The 26,459-nt window shown below is 42.5% G+C and overlaps 2 protein-coding genes across 6 annotated transcripts; one reads left to right on the plus strand and one right to left on the minus strand.

Moving 5' to 3' along the window:
• On the plus strand, positions 1-21,794 carry SIRAL1 (SIR2 antiphage like 1). 5 transcript variants are annotated; one of them, XM_087939079.1, is made up of 8 exons: positions 1-69; positions 6,249-6,332; positions 6,799-7,051; positions 7,661-7,888; positions 8,353-8,481; positions 9,279-9,564; positions 10,117-10,173; positions 21,568-21,794. In XM_087939079.1, exons 2-8 carry the CDS (start codon positions 6,256-6,258, stop codon positions 21,579-21,581), a joined length of 1,044 nt encoding a protein of 347 aa, XP_087795205.1. In that variant the 5' UTR covers positions 1-69; positions 6,249-6,255; the 3' UTR covers positions 21,582-21,794. The 5 variants fall into 5 exon arrangements, with proteins under 5 accessions (XP_087795205.1, XP_087795202.1, XP_087795204.1 ...); XM_087939080.1 differs by lacking the exon at positions 1-69 and adding an exon at positions 81-148; XM_087939076.1 differs by lacking the exon at positions 21,568-21,794 and having other exon boundaries at positions 10,117-11,883.
• On the minus strand, positions 12,234-26,312 carry SRPRA (SRP receptor subunit alpha). The gene is made up of 14 exons (XM_026709200.2): positions 26,070-26,312; positions 23,326-23,409; positions 22,570-22,733; positions 20,967-21,127; positions 20,635-20,797; positions 19,855-20,008; positions 19,475-19,584; positions 18,272-18,390; positions 17,293-17,379; positions 16,422-16,594; positions 15,894-16,107; positions 14,731-14,894; positions 14,153-14,251; positions 12,234-13,759 (listed from the first exon to the last, which is right to left on the minus strand). The coding sequence occupies exons 1-14, from the start codon at positions 26,193-26,195 to the stop codon at positions 13,631-13,633; spliced, it is 1,947 nt and encodes a 648-aa protein (XP_026564985.1). The 5' UTR covers positions 26,196-26,312; the 3' UTR covers positions 12,234-13,630.
• Positions 26,313-26,459: the final 147 nt, after the last annotated feature.

Below are 26,459 nucleotides of genomic sequence, written 5' to 3' on the forward strand. Positions count from 1 at the left end.
GGAGTTTGTGTGGGGAAGGAGATGCCGCTCCTTCCGGCGCCGGCTGTTCTCTTTTTCCCCCGCTCTGAGGTAAGCGGGCTTCGCGCCGCTCGCGCCGGCGTTGACTGAGTTGGAAGCTCCGCTCGCGAGGCCGGGACTCTTGACCGGGGTGAGGGTCGGGGGGCCGAGGGCAGGCGGGATGGGGCTGCGTCGCGACTTCTCTCGCTTGCTGGGCGCCCGGGCTGTGGCTGAATGGCCGCCTTCGACCTTCATTCCCCTCAGTGCAGTTGCGTGTGGGGTGTGTGTAAAAGGGGAGCTGCTCCCGAGTTTCCCCTCAGTGAAGTTGTGTGTGTGTGTGTGGTGTGTGTGTAAAAGGGGAGCCGCTCCCGAGTTTCCCCTCAGTGCAGTTGTGTGTGTGTGTGTGTGTGTGTGTAAAAGGGGAGCCGCTCCCGAGTTTCCCCTCAGTGAAGTTGTGTGTGTGTGTGTGTGTGTGTGTGTGTGTGAGTGTGTGTGTGTGTGTGTGTGTGTGTGTGTGTGTGTGTGTGTGTGTGTGTGTGTGTGTGTGTGTGTGTGTGTGTGTGTGTGTGTGTGTGTGTGTGTGTGTGTGTGTGTGTGTGTGTGTGTGTGTGTGTGTGTGTGTGTGTGTAGTTGTGCTCCGAGTTTCCCTCCTGAATTGTGTGTGTGTGTGTGTGTGTGTAAAGGGGGAGCTGCTCCCGAGTTTCCCCTCAATGAAGTTGTGTGTGTGGTGTGTGTGTGTAAAGGGAGCCGCTCCCAAGTTTCCCCTCAGTGCAGTTGTGTGTGTGTGGGTGTGTGTGTAAAAGGAGCCGCTCCCGAGTTTCCCCTCAATGAAGTTGTGTGTGTGTGTGTGTGTGTAAAGGAGCCGCTCCCAAGTTTCCCTCAGTGCAGTTGTGTGTGTGTGGTGTGTGTGTGTAAAAGGGAGCCGCTCCCGAGTTTCCCCTCACTGAAGTTGTGTGTGTGTGTGTGTGTGTGTGTGTAAAAGGGGAGCCGCTCCCGAGCTTCCCCTCAGTGCAGCGACTGCCAAGGGCCCCCAAAGGCTTGTACAGTTGACTAAGCTATAAATCGTGGCTTGCCAGCTCCCCCCCGCCTCCCCCAAAACATGAAGATTTCCACTCTGAACCCAGACCGAAGGAATCCCTTTGTGTGTGTGTGTGCTGTTTTGTATTATACTCTATTGTGTGTGTGTGTGTGTGTGTGTGTGTGTATTAAAAAACCAGTAAATTACATGGATTTGATTAGCTGCTACTGGTAAGAATACATGTTGCGTCTTATTTACATGTGATTTCTAATATTACAGACCGGACAAGGACAGCCAAAGGGCCACCAGATGCGATTTAGGAGCCGTAAAATCGCCTGGTCTGGTTTAGCCCAATCTATGAATGGAGTGTACAATCTTACTGATTCTCTTCGTAGTGAGATGCGTTAGCTGTTTTCTTGGGATGTTACTAGAGAGAACAGATCCCAGCTCTGGCTCAAAAGGGTCACTGGAGAAAATGGCAGATTAGGGGATTGGTCCTGAAAATCCAGAAGACATAGTATGTTGAAGTTAAAATAAAAAACAAAATGCCTGCCAATTTGTGTGTGTTTGGGATGGGATGTGTGTGTGTTGGGGTGTGTGTGTGTGTCTTTTTGAAGTAGTTGGTTTCTCTGAACTGATAGATGGTTTCTTTTTTAATCAGGAAGTATGGAAATTTTGTAATGGCAGACTATTTGTCAGCATTAATCAGGGTTGAAACTAGATAGTTCCTGCATCTCAAAAATGCTTTCTTTTCCTGCTTTTCATCTCAGCAGATCATGTTTGGCAACTAACTTCCCAGAAGTGTGGAGGGTGGAGGGATATATTGTTGATTCAATGTGGTAAAGTTATGAATTAGAAAGTAAGAGTTCAGCTGGGTTATAAATGCCTTGGATTTAAATCCTTTAGTGGGAATAGATGAGAGTGACGGGGGGATGATCTATATGTGGTGCAGGGTTCAGAGTGGGTGATTAAGACATTCTATTATTAGCTGTACAGCCAGTCTCTGATCTGTGACTTAAGGATAGTAAAACTGATTTATACTGCGGTTGTGGTTTGTCCAACACACAAAGCAAGAGGTGTGGCAGATGTGCCATACTTTTCTTTGCATTGCTTATTACTCTTATCAATCTTTGGAGCTTGCCATATTGTCCCAAAGGTGCTTTTTTCAAGAGGCAAATGGATTTCTGGTTTTTCTTTGAGGACGTTTCGTGTCTCATCCAAGAAGTGTCTTCCTCAGAGCTGAAGAAGCTTCTTGGATGAGAAGTGAAATGTCTTCAGAGAAAAACCAGAAAATCTGGTTGCCTCTTGAAAAAGCACCTTTGGGATAAACATGACCTGGATGACTAAGAATCTCCATAGACACTTAACTTGCCATATTATACAATTTGGGATTGATCAGTATTTTGACTTTTTGCGTATGAGTTGTAATTTCTGGAAATTCTACGAATTATGGTTAAAGATCAATATATATTGGAGATTAAATGATGCATGCTTGTTTACTAAGCATTTTGATTTAGCCTACTTTCTGTAGACTGTGTGATAGCCTTCACATTTTGTGTCTGTGTTTGCTGATGCCTGGCAATTGACTTATATACCACTTCACAGTGCTTTACAGCCTCCTCTAAGCAGTTTTCAGAGTCAGCATATTGCCTCCAACAATTCCTGGCATTCCTAAACTAATCCAGTTTTTATTCTAGAGTTTTAAGCTATTTGTTGAGAGTCTGCTGAATTAAAGGACAACTTGTCTTCAGGAATCTTTACATAAATAAATTTACCTTTCCCAATTTTTTTTAGCCAAGTTCCCTTTTAACCTAGTTTTTTATCCTTTCAATTAATCAACCTTTATTTTCAGAGTACAATAATCTCATAAAAGGATTGAATCAATGTGTTCTGTAGTAATTAGTTTGGGGAATTGATTGGACTATCTTACTATGAAAGAGTGCGATATCAATGTAAAATAGATTTATAGATAGGATGGAGGAAAACTGCAGGAGAAAAATGCTCCATAAGTAAAAGATGTACCTGCAGACCTTGGTGTGCTGCTTCTGTTATTGTTATGTGTCATTACAGTTTTACATTTGTAAATCTTTTATCATGTGGCAACATCTAACTAAGCATATGAATACAGGCGTTACCTGAAAATTTTAGTTAGCTGTTAATTGGACTGGGCTGTCAAAAGAACATCTCAAAAGAAGAAAATAGCAAACTACAATTATATTGTAGCCAAGAAAACTACATGTATGTATCTGTGTGAGTCATCAGGAATTGGCTTGAACCCAAACACATCTTTATTTTACACAAGCTCTAACACCAACATCTTAAATTCTACATGAATAAGTCACACATTCACAGGCAAGAGATAAGACCTGTTTTTTGGCCTGGTGTTTGACAGTAGCTAACCTGCACCTATTGTTTATCTCCCAGATGTGCCATGGAATCTTCCTAAAATAGGTATAGCATCCTCTAGACCAGCGGTCGCCAACCAGTGGGCTGCGAGAAAATTTTGGTGGGCTGCAAAGAATCTCACCCCCAGAGCATCCCCCCCAAAACAATCAAGGCTGTGCAGAAACACAAGGCTGCACCGCGCACATGGCCTGCAGGAACCCTCCCCACCCACTCACTCCTTACCTGGTAAACTTGCCTGCTAAATTTCTATTTTTCCTTTTTCCGACCATCATCTGTTCTGGTGTGCTAGGAGACTTGGATTAGCTAGGAAGCAGGAAATGGTTGGATTTCTTGCTTTCTAGCTAGTCTTTAGATCTTTGACTCTCCTTTTAAGTACAGCCAAACTTCCCTTGGGACTAAAGGTTTGCTTGCAAGTAGATTCAGTGCAGACTCACGGCAAGCAAATTTCAGAGACTGAGCTAGCTGATGGCAGATAGTTAGATCACTGAATGATTCTGTGAGCAACTCAATCTGCCTGCCTTATTTTGAGTAAAAGTTGCTCTTTTTAAAATAAAAAATTCAACATTTACATGCATGGTGTGTCGTGAGTTTGCTTGCAAGCAAACTTTATGTGACAGACTGAGCTGGCCAATGGCAGATAGATTTCTGAATAAATCTGATTTTGTGAGCAACTCAATCTGCCTGTCTGCTTTGCCTGATTTGGGGTAAAAGTTGCTCTTTTTTAAAAAAAAATCAATATTTATACACTGCTCAAAAAAATACAGGGAACACTTAAACAACACAATGTAACTCCAAGTCAATCACACTTCTGTGAAATCAAACTGTCCACTTAGGTAGCAACACTGACAATCAACTTCACATGCTGTTGTGCAAATGCAACAGGTGGAAAGCATAGGCAGTTAGCAATACATCCCCAATAAAGGAGTGGTTCTGCAGGTGGTGACCACAGACCACTTCTCAGTTCCTATGCTTTCTGGCTGATGGTTTGGTCACTTTAGAATGCTGGCGGTGCTTTCACTCTAGCGGTAGCATGAGACGGAGTCTACAACCCACACAAGTGGCTCAGGTAGTACAGCTCATCCACGATGGCACATCACTGCGAGCTGTAGCAAGAAGGTTTGCTGTGTCTGTCAGCGTAGTGTCCAGAGCATGGAGGCGCTACCAGGAGACAGGCCAGTACATCAGGAGACGTGGAGGGGGCCGTAGGAGGGCAACAACCCAGCATCAGGACTGCTACCTCTGCTTTTGTACAAGGAGGGACAGGAGGAGCACTGCCAGAGCCCTACAAAATGACCTCCAGCAGGCCACAAATGTGCATGTGGCTGGTCAAATGGTCAGAAACAGACTCCATGAAGGTGGTATGAGGGCCCGATGTCCACAGATGGGGGGTTGTGCTTATAGCCCAACACTGTGCAGGACGTTTGGCATTTGCCAGAGAACACCAAGATTGGAAAATTCGCCACTGGCACCCTGTGCTTTTCAGATGAAAGAAGGTTCACACTGAGCACATGTGATAGACGTTACAGGGTCTGGAGATGCCGTGGAGAACATTCTGCTGCCTGCAACATCCTCCAGCATGACCAGTTTGGCAGTGGGTCAGTAACGGTGTGGGGTGGCATTTCTTTAGGGGGCCGCACAGCCCTCCATGTGCTCGCCAGAGGTAGCCTGACTGCCATTAGGTACCGAGATGAGATCCTCAGACCCCTTGTGAGACCATATGCTGGTGCGGTTGGCCCTGGGTTCCTCCTAATGCAAGACAATGCTAGACCTCATGTGGCTGGAGTGTGTCAGCGGTTCCTGCAAGATGAAGGCATTGATGCTATGGACTGGCCTACCCATTCCCAGACCTGAATCCAATTGAGCATTTCTGGGACATCATGTCTTGCTCCATCCACCAACGCCACATTGCACCACAGACTGTCCTGGAGTTGGGGGATGCTTTAGTCCAGGTGTGGAAGGAGATCCCTCAGGAGACCATCCGCCACCTCATCAGGAGCATGCCCAGGTGTTGTAGGGAGGTCATACAGACTCGTGGAGGCCACACACACTACTGAGCCTCATTTTGACGTGTTTTAAGGACATTACATCAAAGTTGGGTCAGCCTGTAGTGTGTTTTTCCACTTTAATTTTGAGTGTAACTCCAAATCCAGACCTCCATGGGTTGCTAAATTTGATTTCCATTGATAATTTTTGTGTGGTTTTGTTAGCACATTCAACTATGTAATGAAAAAAGTATTTAATAAGAATATTTCATTCATTCAGATCTAGGATGTCTTATTTTTGTGTTCCCTTTATTTTTTGAGCAGTGTATAAATATTTATAATATTTACATACAAGCCATGCCCAGCCGGTCACATGACCACCAAGCTACACCCAAAAATTAGGCCACACCCACAGAACCAGTTAGTAGTCCCTGGGATCTAAAATTATGAGTTTGATGGTCCCTGAGATCCAAAAGGTTGGCGACCCCTGCTCTAGACCTCTTCACCTACACATTTCCATAATCCATTGTTCTTGGTTATGCAGACAGTAGCTGGCTAGTATGGAGGCCCAGACTATGATAAACCTGATCTAATTTAAAGAAATTATTTGGCCCTTCTTGTTAGTCTTCAGATTTGGTTCTTTTTTTTGAGATACTGGTGTCACATAAAAACAAGGTAGCAAGCACTGCTTTGGCCCTTGATCCGCAGGTGAAGTCATTAGAAAGAATGGGCTTATATTTGAGTTCACAACTTTAGGAATTCTGGTCAGTGTCCATAATAAAAGCTTGTACATCTTCTCTTGCTTGGAGAAATAGCTTCCTAATATAAAACTTATTTCATCCTAGAAACCGGATGGCTTCTAATGTGAATCTCAAGCTGCACAAAGGGATTCTGCTGGAGGACGGCATGCCAGCTGCAAAGAAGCCTAGGTAGGTGGGATACTTTCAAATGGATCTCTAGCTGCTCATTTGGGAGTGAAAATAAACTTTGGCCCCTTCTCTGGCATGTGTGGGGAGATATTCTTCAAAGAACAGTTTTCCAGACTGAAATTCTGCACCTAAAAATCCTCTTTCCAACAGGCAGTTCTAATGTTTCCATTTTCATTTCACACAGGGGAATACTTTGTTTAGATCAGCTTCTATTTTTCCTCTGCTTTTGGTTCAGCGTAGCTAACACCAGGGTTGTTAGACTGTACAAGATCTCTGCTATCCTTTTTAGAACTGCAATCATTCTGGATGTTTTCCAGTCATTAGTTCACAATATAACTTACTTCATGGCACTCTTAGGAAGATGAAGAGGAAAGACCAAGTACTTAAAATCCTAAGAGAAAAGGCAAGAGAGAAATGTAATCATTAATTATGCTCACATCTTCCCTTCCATCCTCTTTGGCTGTAGGAAACTCCTGCCAAGTCTAAAATGCAAAAAGCCCCAGGATCTAGTCCTGGTGATTGGAACAGGCATCAGTGCAGCAGTGGCTCCTCAAGTGCCAGCCTTGAAGTCTTGGAAGGGCTTAATCCAGGCCCTGCTGGATGCTGCGATTGACTTCGACCTACTGGAAGAGGAGGAGAGGAGAAAATTTCAGAAGTGTCTCGAGGACAATAAAAACCTCATCCATGTTGCTCATGATCTGATCCAGAAATTGTCTCCTGTGAGTTGAGGCACCCAGGAGGGAATCTTTTGCAGGCTTGAAATAAAAGATATGCTTAAAATAGCTAATGGCCCACTAAGGATGGGTGGGTGGATGGTTCTGCAAATTTACAGCTGTCCGGTTGAATGTCATTGGCAGCAATGCCTTTTGTTGAAACCAGAAGCACAGTTGACTCACTTACTTCCAGTAAGGCTAATGGTCCTGTTTTGAGTTCCACCCTCAAAGGAGGCTGAGCATTATGGCTGTGACTCCTCTAATAGTGTCACTGTGACACATTCTTCTGCTCATGGTCTTTAAACAGTAACATTAAAATGTGCATCCTTAGAAGATCCCCATACCTTACTTTTTAAAAAGCCAAAATTGGGTGGAGAGAAGAAGCCGGGCATCCAAACTAATTTGGTGATGGTAACTTACGTCAAGTTAAGGTATGGAGTCCGTTGATGTGTGTCACCTTTTCCCTACCTGAGGCCATTCAGGTATGTCTTCTCAATTCCAGTAACCACATTATTTAGGAAGATGAGAATTTGGAGTTCAGCACATCTGGAGGCTACACTGCGTGGGGCAGGTGGTATGAGATTCTGATCTTGGTGTGTCTCGTTGCCTTCGCAGCGCACAAGTAATGTCCGTTCTTCATTCTTCAAAGACTGCTTGTATGAGGTCTTTGATGACCTGGAGTCCAAGATGGAAGACACTGGGAAGCGGCTCCTGAGGTCAGTGCTTCACCTGATGGAGGACGGCGCCCTTGTCCTGACCACCAACTTTGATAACTTGCTGGAAATTTATGCAGCTGATCAAGGGAAACAGCTTGAATCTCTTGACCTCACCGATGAGAAAAAGGTAACGGTGTCTCTTTTCTTGTCCTAATCTTGTGGAGCAGTCTCCCATGAAAAAATAATAAGCCAAAAGTGGTAGGATTTGGAAACTGCACTAAGCAAATAGTGTTGTGGCTTAGCTTTATATACTAATACTGTCAAAATGCGTATATAGCTTGCTATGGTTCTCTCTCCGATAGTGAAATTCCAAATGAAAACTTTGCTCCAGAGAATCTATACACTAATGTTGATAGCTAAAATGTTGTATATTTGTATCGATAATAGAAGTTCCTTACCACACAAACAGTCAAAATAATGTCCTTGAAATTACACTTTTTATTTCCTTTCTACTACTGAAATCTTGGAAACAAAGTGTCAAACTAACAAAGAGTGATAATGAAGTTGCTATGATTCTAGAATGGGGATGTAGCCTTCTGGCTGTTGTTTCACTGCAATTTTCAGCCTACCATAGATGCTTATATTGAATAGGTCCTTGAGTGGGCCCAGGAGAAGAGGAAGCTGAGTGTTCTTCATATCCATGGAGTCTACACTAATCCCAGTGGAATAGTGCTTCATCCTGCTGGTTACCAAAACGTCCTACGCAACGTAGAAGTTATGGTGAGACTGACAGGTTCCTTTTAACTGTTGTTGACTTTGGAATGAAGATTGTTTGCAGTTTTTGAGTTTTGAGTTTATAAAAATTTAGAAATACCCATAGTGTTGGAGCAGCACATTTGAAATTGGAAGGGGAGAAGGAGACAATATATATAGATTCCTAAGGACTCCATCTCACCCCCAATTTTGCCCATCTTCAGCCTGCCATACTAGACTGGATATGCAGAGTTCCTATCCCTTATCATCCTGTAGAGAATCAACACTTTAAATCCTGGCTTCAAAAAAAAAACAACCTCTGGCCGTTTAATCAGACAGTCTGGAAAAAGTGGAGAGAAAAAAAACAAAACAGAAATGGCCAAACCAAATCACAGTTCCTGTGTTTATCTGCAGGGTTGATTCTGACTTGTTCCTGGCTTGCTTAAGACATGAATGGTTAAGATAATAATGTCTTGACTTTCTCTGCAGACCGTCAGTTCCTATTTGTCTCTGGTCTGATCTCCAAAACAGGTACAGGTGGAGTTTTAGAAATGGCTCCATATTTAGGTGGGAATGGGAACCAGTCCTTAGAATCTTCTCTCAGTACCTTGTAGAAGGTTTTTTTCATCATGCTATCTCGTTAATATTGAATCATCATACATTTGTATGGGTATTTGCAACAGCCTTCAAGCAGATGCTTTCACTGTAATTATCTGAGGGAGCTGGCTTTTTATTGTTTCATAATCCTAACTTTTCCCTTTTTTATGAAGATAAGAGACATTTTGTCTTTTTCTTTGCTTCTTTGTGTGCTTTGTCCTTTAAAGCGGGAGATCCAGAAGTTGTACGAAGCCAAATCTTTCCTGTTCTTAGGCTGTGGTTGGACTGTAGATGATACAACCTTCCAAGCCCTCTTCCTTGAAGCTGTGAAACACAAGTCAGATCTGGAGCATTTTATGCTTGTGCGTCGTGGAGATGTGGACGAATTTAAGAAGCTCCGAGAGAACATGCTTGACAAAGGAATTAAGGTCATCTCCTACGGAGAGGAATACTTGGACTTGCCAGAATATTTTGAGAGGCTGGCAAATGAGATCTCTAACTGCAATCAAGCAGGTAAGAAAACAATTATTTTAATCATGTTTTCCTGTATTTATTGTGGTTTGTCAATGGTTGTGTGCTGACCAGAAGTCACTTTTTTATGATAAATAAAAATAAATATGTTTTCTAACAGATGACTTTACTGGTGTGTCCAGAAATCCCAAAGACAAACAGAGCGTATTCATTTCATTGATTTACAAATTTAGAATCTGCCCATCTCACTTTAGTGTGATGCTGGGTAGGGAGCAACCTGGCTTCTTAGGTGTGGCCTGCCTTCTCTGCAAGAGTTGCCTTTGAGTTCTTCTTTTTAATACGACAGATAGGGATAATTTATACAGTATTAACTCTGTTCTAAACAATATTTAAATGCAATGTAGGTTACAATTTATAACAATATAAATGACATACACAGTTTTATCTGGTTCAGATTGTATTGGACCTACCTGCTTTTTAGAAATTTAGACGCTGAGGTTTCCAAGTAGAGATTTAGTTTAGGTGCTAAAAATGCTTCTGGATTTCTTTTATATATTCTTAGACCTCCCACTATTTTTTTTTTCTCCCTCCCAGGTTCACGAAAGTGGGGACAACTGAATGGCACAAATACTGTGCATATTGAAAACAAAGGTACAGAACTTACTTAATATTCAGAATTCCTTGCAGTCAGCTGGGAAGATGAATCTTGCTAACCAGCAGCTACCACTCACACTAAAATTGTCTTGTTACATGTGGTAGAAGCGTAGGACTAAACATAGCAGAAAGTACCTTACAGGGGATGGAAGATGCCCTAGGAAGAACGGCAGTAGATGCTTCCCTGCTTCAAAACTCCCAATAAGCCAGATTAAGGTGTTGTTTTGTGACGGTTCTGTTAGCAGAGACATGAAGAAAAGCAATAAATCCAATGGTTCTTATTGCCACCAAACTAATTTAAAAACTTTTGTTTCTTAGGGAGGAATACTTGTTAAAAAGGGAACTGCCATGTTTTACAGGACACCTTAGTTTAGGTTAGAACTCTCTGAAACCTGGTTTGGTCAGGTGAAACAGATGGTGTGTTTCCCATGTAGAGAGTAACTAAGAAATATCCAGGTATTTGTCCATTCATTTGCCAGACATTGGACCAACTGGATGAGATCTACAGGACACATTGATACTGTTCTTGATAATTAATGCAGAAAACACTCCTGATCGTTTAATAGACCCTGATGCTGAGGAACAGGAAGCACATTCCACAACTTTTTCCCAGTTCTGTTCATTGCAAGATCCCCTTTGTGGAAAAAATACCTAGCCTGTTTTAAGCATCAAGAATCCTTAGGGGTGAGAGGTATCACTTCTGCTTTGAAAAGTCATATGATGCATGGAGGATCTGTATTTCATTTATAGACTGGTCCTCTCACCCATCTCTCTTACAAGTTTCTCAAAGCTGTCGTTAAGTTACTACTCTGTAAACTTGAGGTTCTACAAGAAGTAGGGATGGATGCGATAATTGGTGGTTTGCCATATTTTGATAAACTTGAGCCTGTGCCTTTTCAGTCTTCTGGGAGCTAGAAGTTTCTAACTGTTTTCTGTTAAGTAGTAGTTTCCAGCCAGCCTTTTTATGATTCTCTGTATTCTTAGAATGTCTCCTTTCAGTAAGACAAACAACTGAAGATACTCAGGGAATAACTGAGAATGCTTGGTATGTTGCCAAAGCAAGTGGCATGCAGGTCCTGTAGTGATATGATTGCATGACAGCTGAGGAATTCTGGGAATTGAAGTCCACACAATTTAATGTTGCTGAAGTTGAGAAACACAGCGGTAGATTAAGCCATTATATCTCCTTCCAAGGCAGATTTTCCCAGAGATGAAGACATATTTATTCAATCTCATCTTGATATTCTGTAAAAATTTAGACTGAGCCACATGAACATTTTTTTAAAAAAAAGTGAAGATCTAATTTTCTAAATCTTTTATACTTTGTATAAATTTGAACCTGTGATTGTTTTAAAAAGAAGTTCACTTGTCTCTGATATATGAGCTTTATGTAAATTGTGTCTGCTAGTCATGATGGTAATCAATATAATATGCAAACAGTACTTTTGGTTAACTAACTCATGGTTTACATAACTACCCAAATTCTGGGTTGGTACAATAGAGTGTACTACATACTAAAATAATAGTTGACTAACTTGTGGTTTACCTGTTCAATGTAGTTGAATGATGGTCTAGCTTAGCTAGACCTATTTAAGTATATTTTGTCTGCTTTTATATATTACTAAATTGTGATTTTTAAAGCTATCATTTACTGATCAATCTAATCTGGTGGTGACACTAAGCCAAAAATAAATCAAATGAAGGGTTGATGCTTGTGTGTTAATTTGGTCTTTAATAGACAAAGTGGCAAAGCAACTGGATAAATAAAACTTTTCAGATTTTTGTTTCAACCTATCCAGTGAGCAGGTGGCCAGATGGTGGACGTAGTCCTTATTCCTGCTTGTTCAGATCAAACTACAGGCTTAAAGTAATGTGGGGATGTGTCAGCAGCAACAGCTCCATGAGTCCTGCTGCTTCAAAGCTGGAGGCCCTCCTAAAATCCTACAGATGGGCCTAGCAAGAATAGAACAGAAAGTGAGCAATCTGCACACCCAGAAAACCTGTTGATCACACTTGATCTGAGAAGCCGGCTTTTCAAATTCAGGAAGACAAAAAAAAAGGTTTTAGAAATTTTATATAAATTTTCAGCAGGCAGCATTCAACTTATTGCACTAGAGCACATCTGCAATGCCGAGCTACCAAGGCGTCTTTGTAGAGAGACATTGGTGTTATTCAACATAGCACTTTATATCAGGATCAAGAGGCACTCTGAAAGGAGAAGGAAAGGTTGGGGGGGGGGGGGAACACAGCAGGCAGCCACCAGGATTATCCCTAGTGGAGGAAGGGGAAGAAAGAAGCAGACAGGTTGATTTGGAAAGAAAAAGCCAGTGCAGATAGGATAGCATGCAGTGGCTCCTGCTGGCTGGTTGTGTATCCCTCCCCCTTGATGGGAGAGGTGAGGCAGTGACTTCCAGAGCCCACTTTTTTATGGGAGAAGAGAGAAATCATTAAATCCACCCCTTAGGCCAGAAGCTCACCTGCCAAAAATAAAATCCATACAAAGACTTATTTTTCCCTTTAAGGGAAGGACCCTGTTAGCTGGGGAAGGAGTCAGGTAAAGGAACTGACCTTAGAGAATCATCAGGAACACAACCAACTGCTTCTCTGGTGTGGATCAAAGATGGTGTGCAAAGATATACACAGGGTCATCATTCAAACAAGCTTAATGCATAAGGGGTTGATGAGAAAACTTTGTGAAGGACAGCCCTCACACTCATTACCACCTCCTCCGAGAACAAATGTACCCTTTCTCTGTTGTGGGTGTTTTTGGTCTGCAGTTGGGAAATTGTTGTGATCAAAGCCAGCTTATGAAGCATACAACATTTGCAGCCTCTATCTCTGCTCTACACAATAATCGGGGGCAGCTAATTTAACTTCTAGGAAAGAGCTATTTGTCCAGGCATCATCCCTTTGGTTTCTAATCCCCAGAAATGTAATCCAGAGTGTCTGTTCAGGCCTGAGGCAGAATCTGAGGTATGTCAGCCAGTCCAACTCTATTCCTCAACTCTTGTGACACTACTAACCCAGGATGAGTAGAGAGAGAGTGGCCAAGGGAGCGAGGGGAAAAAAGAGGCTTTACTAGACAAGGGAGCATGGAGCGAAGAGATACTTTAGAGTAGGGGTTTTGAGAAAGACTTGTCTCAAAGAACTTTAGAGCAGGACAGTCATTTTAAATAAGTGTAACACAACTGAAGACAGACAGCTCTCACTAAAATTAAACCCCATGCACTGCAGGGAGGAAAGTGTGCAATATGTAAAGAAATGAGGACAGTGGCTTTTGTTTTCTTCCCCTAGCACTCCTCTATTCTCTGTTGCACTATAACAAAACAAAGGTAAGAAAGCAAAGGATGATGGGATGGGGTGGGGGTGGGGGGGGCAAGCTTCCAGGAAAAGTCACATTGGAAAGCACATTCTAAGACATCGGCAAACAGGAATTTGGTGCAATGATGGGTGCTTAGGCCTTCATAAGAGCAGCAACTACAGCCTTGGCATTAAGGCTACGTAGGTCACAGTAGGTCTGTCCAGTTCCCACAAAGACAATCGGTTTGCTAGTGATGTATGTCATGGAGATTGCAGCACCAACCTGGGAAGGAAAGCAAAGGGCACTGTTACAGATCTTCAGGGGACCAAGCAAGTCAGGATAAATCTGAGAAGCTCTTTTAAACCAAGCAACCTTATATATCCCCAAGGGTATAACTGCAAAGGGATCAACACTTTGGTTGCCATAATCAGCGTACAAAACAAACTGAATAGTATGGATTTTTTTTCCAGCTAGAAATGTAGCCCTTTTTTTCTGTTCAGTGAAGCAGTGGCCCTCATATCAGGCAAGTGAGGCTTGGAGCTTTTTGTAATTCTTTTAATATTTGAGCCTTCCACAAAATTTGCCCAGGGGTCTAAGACACCTCTCAGCCCCTGCCAAAACATGTCAAAGGTGCTGCCTGCCTCAAGCAAGGAATTCAAATGACCCCACATTTACCTTGTCATCAATAGTGTCAAACTTGGTGAGAACAATTCCATCAATGAGACGTGGGGATTGAGCCATGGAGTAATCCGCAAGAGCTTTGTTAAATTTGACCTGAAGGGGAGTGGTGGAAGGGAAAAAAGGTTTGGAAAAATCTGCATATAAATACACTTTTATCTTTTGTTTGCATTATGTCTGGTAAAACCACATAAGTGATCTACAACCTAGTTCCTGAATGTAACACATGGCATGACAACCATTCAAAGGAGAGATGGGTCAGGTTTTCAGCTTAATGTGAGGCTCAAATCCATTGTCAGCATCTCCTTCCCTCCTTTTTTGGGAGTTAAGGTAAAGGAAATGAATGAAGCCTCACTCAAGGGTTCTTTTGGTTAACAAAAATCATGCCAGAAGGTTGCCAAATAGTGGAAGAGGCACAATCCTCAATGACTTCCAAGATCAGTAAAGTCACCTGGGAGTTAAATGTTTGCAAGTTGCTCATCTCTGGTTTATGGCTTGGATATTACAATTAGCTTTGATACTGTAATGTGAACTGAACTACTTGAGCCATCCTCCACAAATGACAAAACACTTACCAGCTGATCCACAGCTTCATTTCCCACCAGAGCTTCACCCACAAACAGAACAAGATCTGGGGTGTTAACTGCAATGAGCTTAGCCAGAGCTGTCATCAAGGGAGCGTTGTCTTGCATCCGGCCTGCTGTATCCACCAAAACCACATCAAAACCTTGGTTGCGTGCTGGCAAGGAAGAAAGATGGGTGAAACGGTGCGTCCTTGGTAAAAGGAATAAGGCTGGGTCAGAATGGTTTATATCAGGGGTGTCCAACCTTTCACCTTCCCTGGGCCACATTAGAAGATGAAAATTTGGTTTGGGCCGCACATAAAATAAAATAACAGTAACGATACCTGATCATCCCCCAAAACCATAGAAAACATAGTTAACATATTAAATTTATTTGGAAATGAAGTTAGTGAGATGTTTTTATTATTTATTAAAAATTATTTATTTTTTATCACAGTTTTTTTATCACAGTTTATTTTCCGGCCAAATTTTGGGGGAGGGGGGGGAGAAAGCTCCCCCGCCTCACGCCTACCTCTCCTCCTGCAAATGGCCCGGCTGGATGAGGCAGGACTGGAAGGCAGAAGCAGCAGCAGCAGCGGCGGGGGCAGAAGCCTTCCCCCGCCACCGCTGCTGCTTCTGCCCCCGCCGCCGCTTCTTCCCCCACCGCCACCGCCGCTTCTGCCCCCGCCGCCGCTTCTGCCCCGCCACCGCTGCTGCTTCTGCCCCCGCCGCCGCCACTGCTTCTGCCGCTGCCGCCGCTTCTTCCCCCGGTGGGGGCAGAAGTGGCAGCGGCAGGGGCAGCAGCGGCTGCGGCGGCGGGGGCAGAGGCGGCAGCGGTGCCGGCGGCGACAACAGCAGGAGGTGGCGCTCTGACGGCGCCCGCCTTTTCTCTTGCTGCTTGGCCTGGCGCTCGCCTCGCCCCGCCTCGTGCCTGCCTCTCCTCCTCCTCCTCCTCGCTGGCTCTGGCACGAAGGTTGGGGTGGGCACTGGGCCGCATTACGAGGCGACCTGGGCCGCATGTGGCCCGTGGGCCGCGGGTTGGACAAGCCTGGTTTATATTCTGTAGCACCCTCAGAGGTGGAGAGCAAAGGCAGGAGAAGAAATAAGGCATTTCAAGCACCAACATGATTGGGTGGGGCCAGAAATGTAATCGTGGACTGTGGGAGAGACCTTACCATACAAAATTGCCTCCATGGCAATGCCAGCTGCATCCTTCCCATATCCCTTCTCATAAAGCTGCACCATGGTGCGACCACTGTGGCTTTCTGGTGGATGCAGAGTATTCAGGCGGCGAGTATGAGTACGTAGTTGCTCCACAGCTCCGGCACGGAAGGTATCACAGGCAGCAATGAGGACACTATACCCGTTTTCAATCAGCCAGAAAGAAATCTGGAGGGTGGGCAGAAGAACACGAGCTTGCTAACTGCTCCCAGCACAAAAATCCAGTACATTAATAAATTAATATATTATCTGTAAGGGCAGGAGAATCCTCTTTCCTGCATTTTCCTCTGAAGTAGGCAGGGATCAAGAAAATTAGCAACATTTTACACCGTGCTTTAGAGCAGAAGACCTTAAGAAGCGGGCCTCCTATGTCTACATCGCCATAAAACGACTCGGTATGCCAGTCTGAAATCTTGGGATATTAAAGACTAGTCGATCAAGGGTCCAGTTGCTTACAAACAATCCAGTTGCCTCTACAATACCTTGGCCAAGTTGGTTGACTTCCCAACTCCATTGACGCCGCAAAAAGTGATAACGTAAGGTCTGCGGTGAACCTTGGCATCCATCACATCACGCAAGACGTCCACCCGGCGCTGAGGCTGGAGGATCTGCACCAGAGATTCTTGAAGGGCTTGCTTCACAGTTGAGGTCACCGCTGGAAAATTAAGCGAGCAATATAATTATGATGTACTTTTGTAGAAATCTCTCCATACCCCATTACAGCAGGGGAGAACAGAGACAATCTGGGACAAGATTGATCAAGGATACCCAGCAAACAACAAACTGAACTACAGCCCAGTTACTCTCTTGAGCATGCTCCAAATGTAATGTTTCTGTGCAGGTATGTCCTTCCACCATCATCAAAATATACCCAAAACATTTGATATTTTGGCTGATGATTTCTAGTTGGGAATGGAATAGAGCCAACAGAAATCACTACAGACTGGTACACTTGCAGTATTGCTCTACTGCAGCGGTCCCCAACCTTTCTGTCTTGGTGACCCGATGTTGGGAGCAGGGATGGTTCCATGTGAGTGGCAGGTGTGCAAGGAAGAGTGTGCATCTTGTACAAGTGGAGCTGGGTTCTGAACGGCTATGGCCTGGTTTTGGGCCGTGGTCATGGCTTGAGGACCCCTGCTCTATTGGGCAAATGTAGTGTGACAGCTCTACTGTGATGCATGCCGTTTTTTCTGATGGAAGACTCTGAACAATCTAATCCAGGAAAACCAAGCTACTTCGATAGATGGATTCCACCTTGAATGAGTGTATTCGGGTTCATATCTAAGGATGGTCTCAACAGATGAGATAGTCTGCAACACGAGGAAAAGCTACCAGAAAGTTAAAAACACTTACTAGTGAAGGTACCCATCACTTTGCCTTCCAATTTCTTTGCAACAGATTCACACAACTGAACTGCAATTTCAGCAGCAACATTCTTTGCTTTGGGGAAAGGAAAGGCACATTGTGAGTTAAGAATGCAATGTTTCTAGTTCGTATTGTAAGGCACCTGAGTCTTCTAACAACTGCCTACAGTCACTCTAGATTTGAAGCCAGCATCTCTCAGCTGAGCCCTTCAGCTTCTTCTGTAGTCAGGAAGTCACTTTGGGAAATACTAAGCCCTGGCCATGCAGACCATTGAATGCTTCAAAGGTGGAATTACCCTGTGAATATGATGGAGGAATTGAAGTGCAGATGTCACTGCTGACCTTATGAAAAGAGATTATTTGACAGCTCCCTCCAGATTTCATTTATTCAAGAAAGACAAGGAACCTCTTAACAATCATAACTGTAAGGGCTGCAGGCTGCTCAGCTCTGCTATAAATTCAAATCCTCCTGAACCCAATGATGTTTCAAGATATACAGCTTCTACATATCCCCACAGCCTCTATACGTCTCTAAAAAGATGATGCCGCAGTATACAGATCTAGACCAAGATCTGGACAGCCCTTGTCCAATCTCCAATATTCCTAGATTAGAAGATTGGATCTTAACTGGAGGATCAACTCTGAAAGCAGTGAAAGTCAAAGGCATTTGGGGTGTTGACTAGGTTTTAAACCAAGGAGACTTTGTTCTGAAAATAGAATCAGAAGGAACACAAGATATAAGAAATGCATTTTGAAAAAAATTTGGGGACTGCAGATCTTGAAACTCTCTTTCCCTGCTCTACCTTTCTTTCATTTAGCTTTCAAGAAAGAAACCCATCACTTCCAGACCCCAACTAACAACATGGCCACCTTTTCTGACTCTGCAGAAGGAATAAGTAGAATGTCTTAGTGTAGCATCACTGTGTGAAGTCCAAAATTGACCTCTGACCAAAGGAATTCAATCTTACCAATCAAATGATCTTTCATCTTCTCCAGGACAGGCTCCATATCCTCTCTTGACAAGCTTTTAGAACCCACAAGACCTTTCAGCATCCCAAACATGCCTCCAAGACCACTTTTCTTCTTGCTGGAAACAGGAAGGAGAGGTTAACATAGTGGAAAAAGCGAGTCAAATAAAGGAATTTCCTCAAGTTCTCCCTCGTCAGTAAAATAGTGATATGATCTTGTCCCAAAGGTGCTTTTTCAAGAGGCAACTGGACTCTTGAATGTCCAGTTGCCTCTTGAAAAAGCACCTTTGGGACAACCATGACCTGGATGACTGAAAATCTCCATATTTAGTGGTATGATCTTGTTTTGAAACATTCTTTTCCAACTTCTCTAAGTCACTTTTCAGCAAGCTGACATGGGGTAAACAAAACAATGTGGAAGAGCACACAAGCTATAAAATATAAAATGGCTGTTGCTTAGATGCATGTTCCTTCATCAGGATCCTCAATCTGATAGCCTCCAGTTGTTTGGAGCTTCAGTTAAAAGTCAGTGTGACCAATGGTTTATGACAGTTGTAAAGCAGAATATCTGAAGAACATCAGTTCACTCTTTTGCAAGCAACCTTCAAACTGACACTGATCTCTTGAAATATGTTCTCAAATCATCATAAGACAACAAAGTCACAGAATCGGGGAAGTGCTTACATGCGTGTGGGCAAGCAAAATCATTTACATACTAAGTATTTCTTAGAGATGATTACTATTTTATTGAAAAGGTTATGAGAAAAGGCATAGAGATACAGTATGTATTGGTAGAGGAGACAAAGATTGGAAATTAAGATGTATCGTGAACATGCTGACTGTCCATTTTATTTCTAGCTCACTTTTTTCCATATGAAAACAGGCCATAATTTCAAAGCCTTAGCATGCCCTGCAGCTGTTCTTTGTGGCAGTTACTTTTTGTTCCAACACCAGAGGGATTCTGCAACCAGAGAATAACTGCAACCAGAGACTGAATTCACACATTACTCTAAGCCAGTGTTTCCCAATCTTGATAAACTGAAGTTGAAGTCCATATACCTGAAAATTGCCAAGATTGGGAAACCCTGCTCCAAGCCATAAACTTATTAAAAGTTACAATCCATAAAACCAAGGAAACTTCACAATGGCGCCCACACCTGCAAGTTACTTTGCAAAGCAGATCAAGAGACCCAGGGATTATACCTTGTGTTTGAAGAGTTTGGAACCACTTTGTCCTCTTCTCCGGGATCCTCTTCACTATCATACTCAAGATCAAGAAGACGGCCAGGCTCACGACTTCCATCTACCAGCAGCTGAATCGGAAACAGTTTATCTTAGGCCCTTGAGCAAACATCACTTATTGCGGCTTAACACTAAACAATGGTTAAACCAGAATTCAGTTAATCCTTTACTTTTGCAAATGTGGCTCAGCCATTGATTAGAACAACGTATTTGTTTTAGTGGCAATGTCTGTACTAATGTCTCTTGATAATCTGCTGAAGATTTCAGTGCAAGAAAAATCAGTTTAGCTATGGAGAAGCCTAGACAAAGCCACCAGAAGGACAGGAAAGTGGAGATCTTACCATTTCTGCATCATAATTCTCCATGGGACAAGTGTCTGTGTTTCCATTAGTAGTGGAGTTACTATAATCAAGTACTTTGGCATTAGAGTTCCCTGTATCCCACACACGGGGCTTCTTCCCTTTGTCCTTCTGAGCATCCGGCTTTGGAGACTTGCTAAGGAAGGCAAAACGGAAAGTCCTTTTAGATCTTTGTACTGAGCTAAGCAGAATTGCTGTTCTGAATGACAATACAGGTAACTTGGTTGGGCCATAAAGAGAAGGGATTAGAAATACAAAACAATAAGCTGCTCCAAACTAGTGAGATTTCAATATTTTGTGAGATTTCGGCAATCTTGCTTGAGAACATGGCATTTGCAATCTGCTACACTGAGCAAGACATAGGCTGTGTTCTATATTATACTTCTCATCTAGTTAACACCTCTCATCTAGTCAAAATGGTTGGTCTTGCTAAGGCAGTTTGCATGATTACAAAACTTTTGGCAAATCCTCATCGAAAGAGATTTTTATTCATGTGTTGTGCCCTGCATAGAAACAGCTTCCAGTTAATGGAGTTTTAGAGTGAAGCAGCTGGACAAAGCAGAGTGAAGCATCACAGCAACTTTACTTCTTGTTTCATTTCACTTATGCCTGCTTTGAAAAGAAACATCAAAGAGACCCTTCACTTGAAGCATCTCTGAAATAAAACATTTCATGTCTGGACAGATACAACCATCCAAGATAGGTTCTGTTGGATGAAGAAACAAGAGACATCCAACTCGTCCAGTTATTGGCCTTGCTTACTTGGACTTATCTCCACCCTTCAGCCGTTTCTTGAAGAATTCTTCCCGGTTTTTCCTCAGAATTTCATCCTTACTCAGTTCTTCCTTTTCCCCAGTTGCAAGAGGAGGGTCCAGCTTAACTGCAGGAGCTGTTTTGGGAGCTGCAGCCATTTCATTTCCTTGAGCTGAAATAACAGAATTGTCATTGCCCCATACAAGGTTGTGAAGTGAAGCAGGAATGTGCAGAAAGAAATTTTAAAGATGAATGTACCCTCAACTTTCAAGGTACCACAAACACAAATCCATTGTTCTTCATTGTTCTAGGAGTCATTGCTCACTCCGATACCAACTCACCTTCTTTTTTGGAACCTTTGTTTTTCTTATTCTTAGTTTTTTCTTTTGGTTTCTCTCCCCGAGTTTCTATCATAGACTTCACGGTTTTTTGGGACTTTGCTGATTGTTCAAAACTCTTCATAGCAGTGGGAGCTCGGATTTTACTGCTCTCCTCTGCTTCCCTGATCAGAAAGAGGAAAAATCATGTAATATTAGGAATGCTGTGGGGAAAAACCCACGTTTAATACATAGAATCTGCTTCCCTCCATTCCTTCTTTCCTCCTCCTGCGCACTTCAAGACATGATTTTGACCTGTGTAGCTATTTTTCAATGTTATTTGCAGTGATTATGTCTTCTCCCAGAATCTCTCTCATCAAATGTGTCTGTGAATATATCCTTCATAATATTTCCTAAAGAATGACTATATTATAAATCAATTTACTGGTTGATCCTAAAAATAGGGCCCTTCTGAATTATTCTTAGCATAGGAAGGTATTAACTGATCTTATCTTGGCATAATCACCTAGCTTCTAAATATGGATTGCACACATTGCATACATCCATACTTGTATAAGTTTGTTATCACAAACAGATATTTCAAATTCCTTCCCCTTTTGTGCAGGGAGAAGAGAGTAAGGAAAGATCAAGGTTTGTCAAGATATCTGCATAACATTCTGTGTCAGTCCTATTTATGTCAGAAGAAAACATGTAGCAAGATTATATCACATAAGGTAGGATTTCCCAGCCTCTGAGGTCAAGCTCCCTTGGGAAAGTTCTGACAAGAGTCCAGGGGCATGAAGAAGAAAGGCATTAGTTGTACATTATTACAATAAATCACATTTCCTAAAAGCTTTATTGTATTATTTTCATTATCATTTGTGTTCATTTTGGTGCTTTGATTTTTAGAGGAGGTATGTACAGTGCCTCTAAGTGTGGAGATTACACTAAGGGCAGCTCTGATGACAAAAAGTTTAGGAACCTTGGTATGATCTGCTGTAAAGGAGAAATATATAGCAATAGCATTTAGGTTTCATATTACTTTACAGTCCTCTCTAAGCAGTTTACAGGGTCAACCGATTGCCCCCAATAATCAAAGTCCTCATTTTACCAACCTTGGAAGGATGGAAGCCTGAGTCTACTTTGAACTGGTCATGATTGAACTCCTGGCTGTGGGCAGAGTTAGCTTGCAATACTGCATTCTAGCCACTGTGCCACCACAGCTCTTACTACATCCATTATTCTGGACCAAGTCAACTTGCTAGCATTCTCAGGAATCTAAGAAGCTGATGAACACCAAGCTACCTATCTCAATTTCACCAGTCATAAATCTGGGTATAGTTAAACATGCTAACCTATATAGCTGGGAAGAACTCTGCAGTTCTGGAATGAGTGGTTTTTTGAACACAAATTTGATAGCCAAGGCAAAGCAAATGGCTTCAAAATTCCAAAAATACCCTACAGCAAAGTGCATTAACAACTGAACCATAAGGACCACCCACAGCTCCCCATTTTGGCCAGCTCTCAGTGATTCCCATTTCAGACTTTCAGCTGCAAAAGATGAAGTAACTGGGATAAGCCAACAGCAGGAGAACATGTGTGACTACAAAAGCGATGATTCTGTTACCGTTGGAGCCGTAGAAAGTCCTCCTTAAAATCAAAGGTGCCATTAAGGATCCCAAGAGTTCCCTTCTGTTGAAACTCGTTTCGATATTTATCTCTGAACTCCTTATGGACATCATCTATCAACTTATCCACGTAGGTTAAAGTCAAGATTTTCTGAAATCCAACCTGCAAAAGAGAAGCCGTGTGGTAAGAAAAAAGGTACATAGTTAAGAAGGCTCATATTTAAGGATATGCAAATTCTTCTGTCTTAATAGTCCACAATATGAATCAGTTGCCTGCTGTTTCTTTTCACACAAGTAGAAGGACACATTCAAAAAAAGGCTAGATTTCTTGATATGCTTTCTAAACAGATGAATGATTCAATTAGAAGAGAACATAAGTCACTGCTATCATGACACACTAGGCTTACAGACTCGATAAAACATGAGATGCATTTGGTTCTGGCATCACATCTTGTGGTTCCAGCCAATGGTAGCTTATTAGACAAAGCAGGATTAAATATTCCATGACAATGGTGTGATTTGTGAGCTCAACACAATAGGATTACAACACTGGGAAGGAAGAATATGTTGCAGAACTGTGACTCATAATGTTCATCTCTACACCACAAGGAGTTGTAATTCAGTCACTTTTACAAGGTCACATATTTTTCACCTGGTTTAGCTTCTCAAGAACTAGACAATAATGAAACTTTTAAATTTCAGTTCAGTATTCCTTTGTTTTTGAAACTCCTTTCAGCACAAAACAGCATACGCACCACAAATACAAGCTCAAATTGATTGTCCAGCTTATATTTAAGTGTAAGGGCTTCATGGTTGAAAGAGTTGCTGCCACCTCGCTCCTGAAAAGAAGAAAATTAACATAATGAAACACAAGATGTACACGTCAAACGTGGCTTCTGTAATTATTCTTGGCAGTGGGGAATAGAGTGCAGACCAACATGGGACCAATCTCCAAGGAGATCAATCTCCAATGTGCAAGTGGTTGAATAAGCACACCAAATTTATTTACTTTTTATAAGACGTTAGTTTTTGAGAGATACAACCTGTCCCCACAAAAAGTATACCGCAATTCGTTCAACAATATGAGCCCTCTAGGAAGGTTATAAAGCTGCCCAACTCAATGTCTCTGTGGCCAACATATGATGGAAAAACAATAAACTAAAAGACCCAATTTATGTAAAACCTAGAGAATGTATACATTTAAAATACAAAATAGAGAATGGAGAGCAAACACAATGCAAATAATTAAAAGGGAATTCAGCTCAATGGGATCCTATCTGTGATCCTATGTGGAATTTGGGGGATCTAGTTGAAACCAGTTTATGTTCTCAGTAAATCTTACTAATTGGCCCGATTATAACTTGCACGATAGCTGATTTATTTATTTTTATTTACAAAACTCAAGATTACTAGGATGAGGTATGGAATGTTCTCACTTGAGCATTGGCACCATGTGTGTCAGGAACCATCCAAAGTCATCTCAGCTACTTCTAGAAGATTCTTTTCTGTTGTGGCACCTGTGCTCCACTGCTTTAGGCGCTCCACCTTGAGATCTAGGATCTGCTTAGTATATTGGTGCCTATTAAAAACTCGTGGATATGAATGTGGGAAAAATGCCTCTTTTAATGAATATAATTTTACATTGTTATAATGTATTTTATTCTTTTCTTGTCAACTCTTTTTAAGAAGACATAGCATAGGAAGTGGCACTTGAATATGGTAAACAAATTTTAAAAACAAATTTAAGAAGGGTTGTTTCAGATTCTGGAGATCCAAAATCAGTGAAAACCTCTTATATCAAATTACTTTAACTTATCTTGGACTAGCATGCGATGCTTGAGTACTATATACCAATTTATTAATATCATGCCTTCTGAATAAGCAAATGCAAAGTTGAAGATGACCATTTGGAGATTGCTAAGAGCCCCTTATGGCCTGTTAGCAAGGGATCTGGGAAAGCATGGCTTCTATCCCAGGGTACATAGTACAATCGGGCTCATCGGCATAGATTTAGAAACCATCTGTTAAAGGAAAACTTTTAGATGTAAACAGATAATAAACGTCAAACAAGTCCCAAAGACTTCAGAACCATCCAGTACACAAAGTAGTGATTGCGGATATTTTTAATACTTTACTCAATGAACAGGCTTTGAATGCAAGAATATACTGGAAGACCTATCTGGCTCAAATAACCTGACTAAAATTTATACAGCATGGTTCATGAAACATGTTACATTGTGTGCTGTTTCAATTTGATTTAGGCACTAAGAATAAACTGAAAACTGGCAGTTACCTATAGCTTAAAGTAATGTGCCAGTTGCACATTTAATCTTTCAGATAGTAACAGTGAAGCTTGGAGTTAACTAGTATAATTATTAAAGGCCAAGAAGAATGACAAAGAAATAGATGACAGTCCTGCAGTTGAACACTTACCCTCCTCCCCCCTAAATCCCTGCTAGTTTATTTTGAGGTGGAAAGAAAGAAAAGAACTACACTACAGAAAGAAAGAACCACACTAAAAGAATCTAGTCTCTTCGTAACATTTGTTGTAGGTTCAGTGACAGAGCAATATGCTGGCTAACTTTGCCTATCCCAAATAAACTCCTAGGAGATCAAAGTGCCCCAATTACAAGATATTGCAAGAACTGGCCTACTCAACATATTAATAGGCATGCAATTAATGGGAAGATCCAGTTTATTTGGGTCACGTTCTTAACTATTATTCAGGCACAATTATATTAAGCATACAGGGTGTTATGAATGTATTACTTGGTCTGTTGTGTGGATGCTTGTGTGCTTTTAGAAGGCAGGGGAATTTTGGCGGGTGGGGAAGTATTGGGATTGTCATGTGTATGTGCATGTTGAGTCTGGTCTCTGGGTGTTATGTGAATTTTGTTGCATGTATACTGTGTATATACATACAATGACAATAAAGAATTAAATATTCAATATATTATGTGTATGTTGTATGGAGATTTTCCATTCCTTAAATAGCAATAATATCTTACAAGAGATGGAAGGGAATAATTCATTCATTGTACAATAACAATGTCATTATACAGAAGTCATGAATTAATCCCGTTATTTCAACTACATCCTAGCATCACGCCACTAAAGACTTCTAAGAGGTCAAACAAAAGAGGAAAATTTGATTGACAGGATATCTGGGAGGTGGAGGATTGAAGACAGACTGCCTAAAAAGGGGGCTTAATAAGATTAAAAGTTCCCTTTAATTGATCTCAGATCCGGGTGACTCCTTGACCTCTCTCCCTCTCGGCAGCAGCACGAAAGCATTTGGCGGCTGCCCACTTCTAAATTCTTCCTGTGATCTCCTGGTGGTCTCCCATCCCAGGATGAACAAGGGAAGCCTTCGTGGAACCCGCCCAGATCGTCTAGGGCTCCCTTCCGTTAGCCCCCCACCCCGCGTGAACGAAATATGCGACACCCCCGCGCACTCCACAGGTGCAAACGGAGCGCGGGGAGGCGGGGGGAGTCTTACCTGGAGGAGGACAGACCGGATCAGCGCGTTCACGGGCGCAGTGCAGGCCGCCGCGGGGCCGCGCACGCCTTGGAAGCACCAGAGGACGAGCCCCCCTTTGCTGAAGATGGTGAAAAAGTCGAGCATGGCGGGATCGGGGGCGCCGGGCGCTGGCCCGGGGGGGAAGGGGGGAAACCGGGGGGCGACGGGACCGAAGACGCCGGGAAACCAGCCCGACTTCCTCACCCACGTCAGAGTATTCTCTCAGTACTACTCACATCCGCCGGAAGCGTCTCAGGCCCCAGAAGTCTGATTGGATCCCGTTTTCGGGAGAGGCGGGCCCGAGGTAGCTCATAGAGATAGAAAGTGAAGAGCTGTTTCGAACGTCAGACACGTTGTCGCCTTTATCAC

Source organism: Pseudonaja textilis, chromosome 9, assembly GCF_049901715.1.
Source record: "Pseudonaja textilis isolate UNSWEBS1 chromosome 9, rPseTex1.2, whole genome shotgun sequence".
Lineage (NCBI taxonomy): Eukaryota > Metazoa > Chordata > Lepidosauria > Squamata > Elapidae > Pseudonaja > Pseudonaja textilis.

Coding starts and splice junctions, on each gene's coding strand:
- SRPRA (XM_026709200.2), bottom strand. CDS start 26,195: ATGCTCGACTTTTTCACCATCTTCAGCAAAGGGGGGCTCGTCCTCTGG. Junction 20,798..20,966: donor CAAAGGTTCCAAAAAAGAAG/GTGAGTTGGTAT, acceptor CTGTTATTTCAG/CTCAAGGAAATGAAATGGCT. Junction 14,895..15,893: donor CATGGAGGCAATTTTGTATG/GTAAGGTCTCTC, acceptor CTTCCTTGCCAG/CACGCAACCAAGGTTTTGAT.
- SIRAL1 (XM_087939076.1), top strand. CDS start 6,256: ATGGCTTCTAATGTGAATCTCAAGCTGCACAAAGGGATTCTGCTGGAG. Junction 6,333..6,798: donor CCAGCTGCAAAGAAGCCTAG/GTAGGTGGGATA, acceptor CTTTGGCTGTAG/GAAACTCCTGCCAAGTCTAA. Junction 7,889..8,352: donor ACCTCACCGATGAGAAAAAG/GTAACGGTGTCT, acceptor TATATTGAATAG/GTCCTTGAGTGGGCCCAGGA.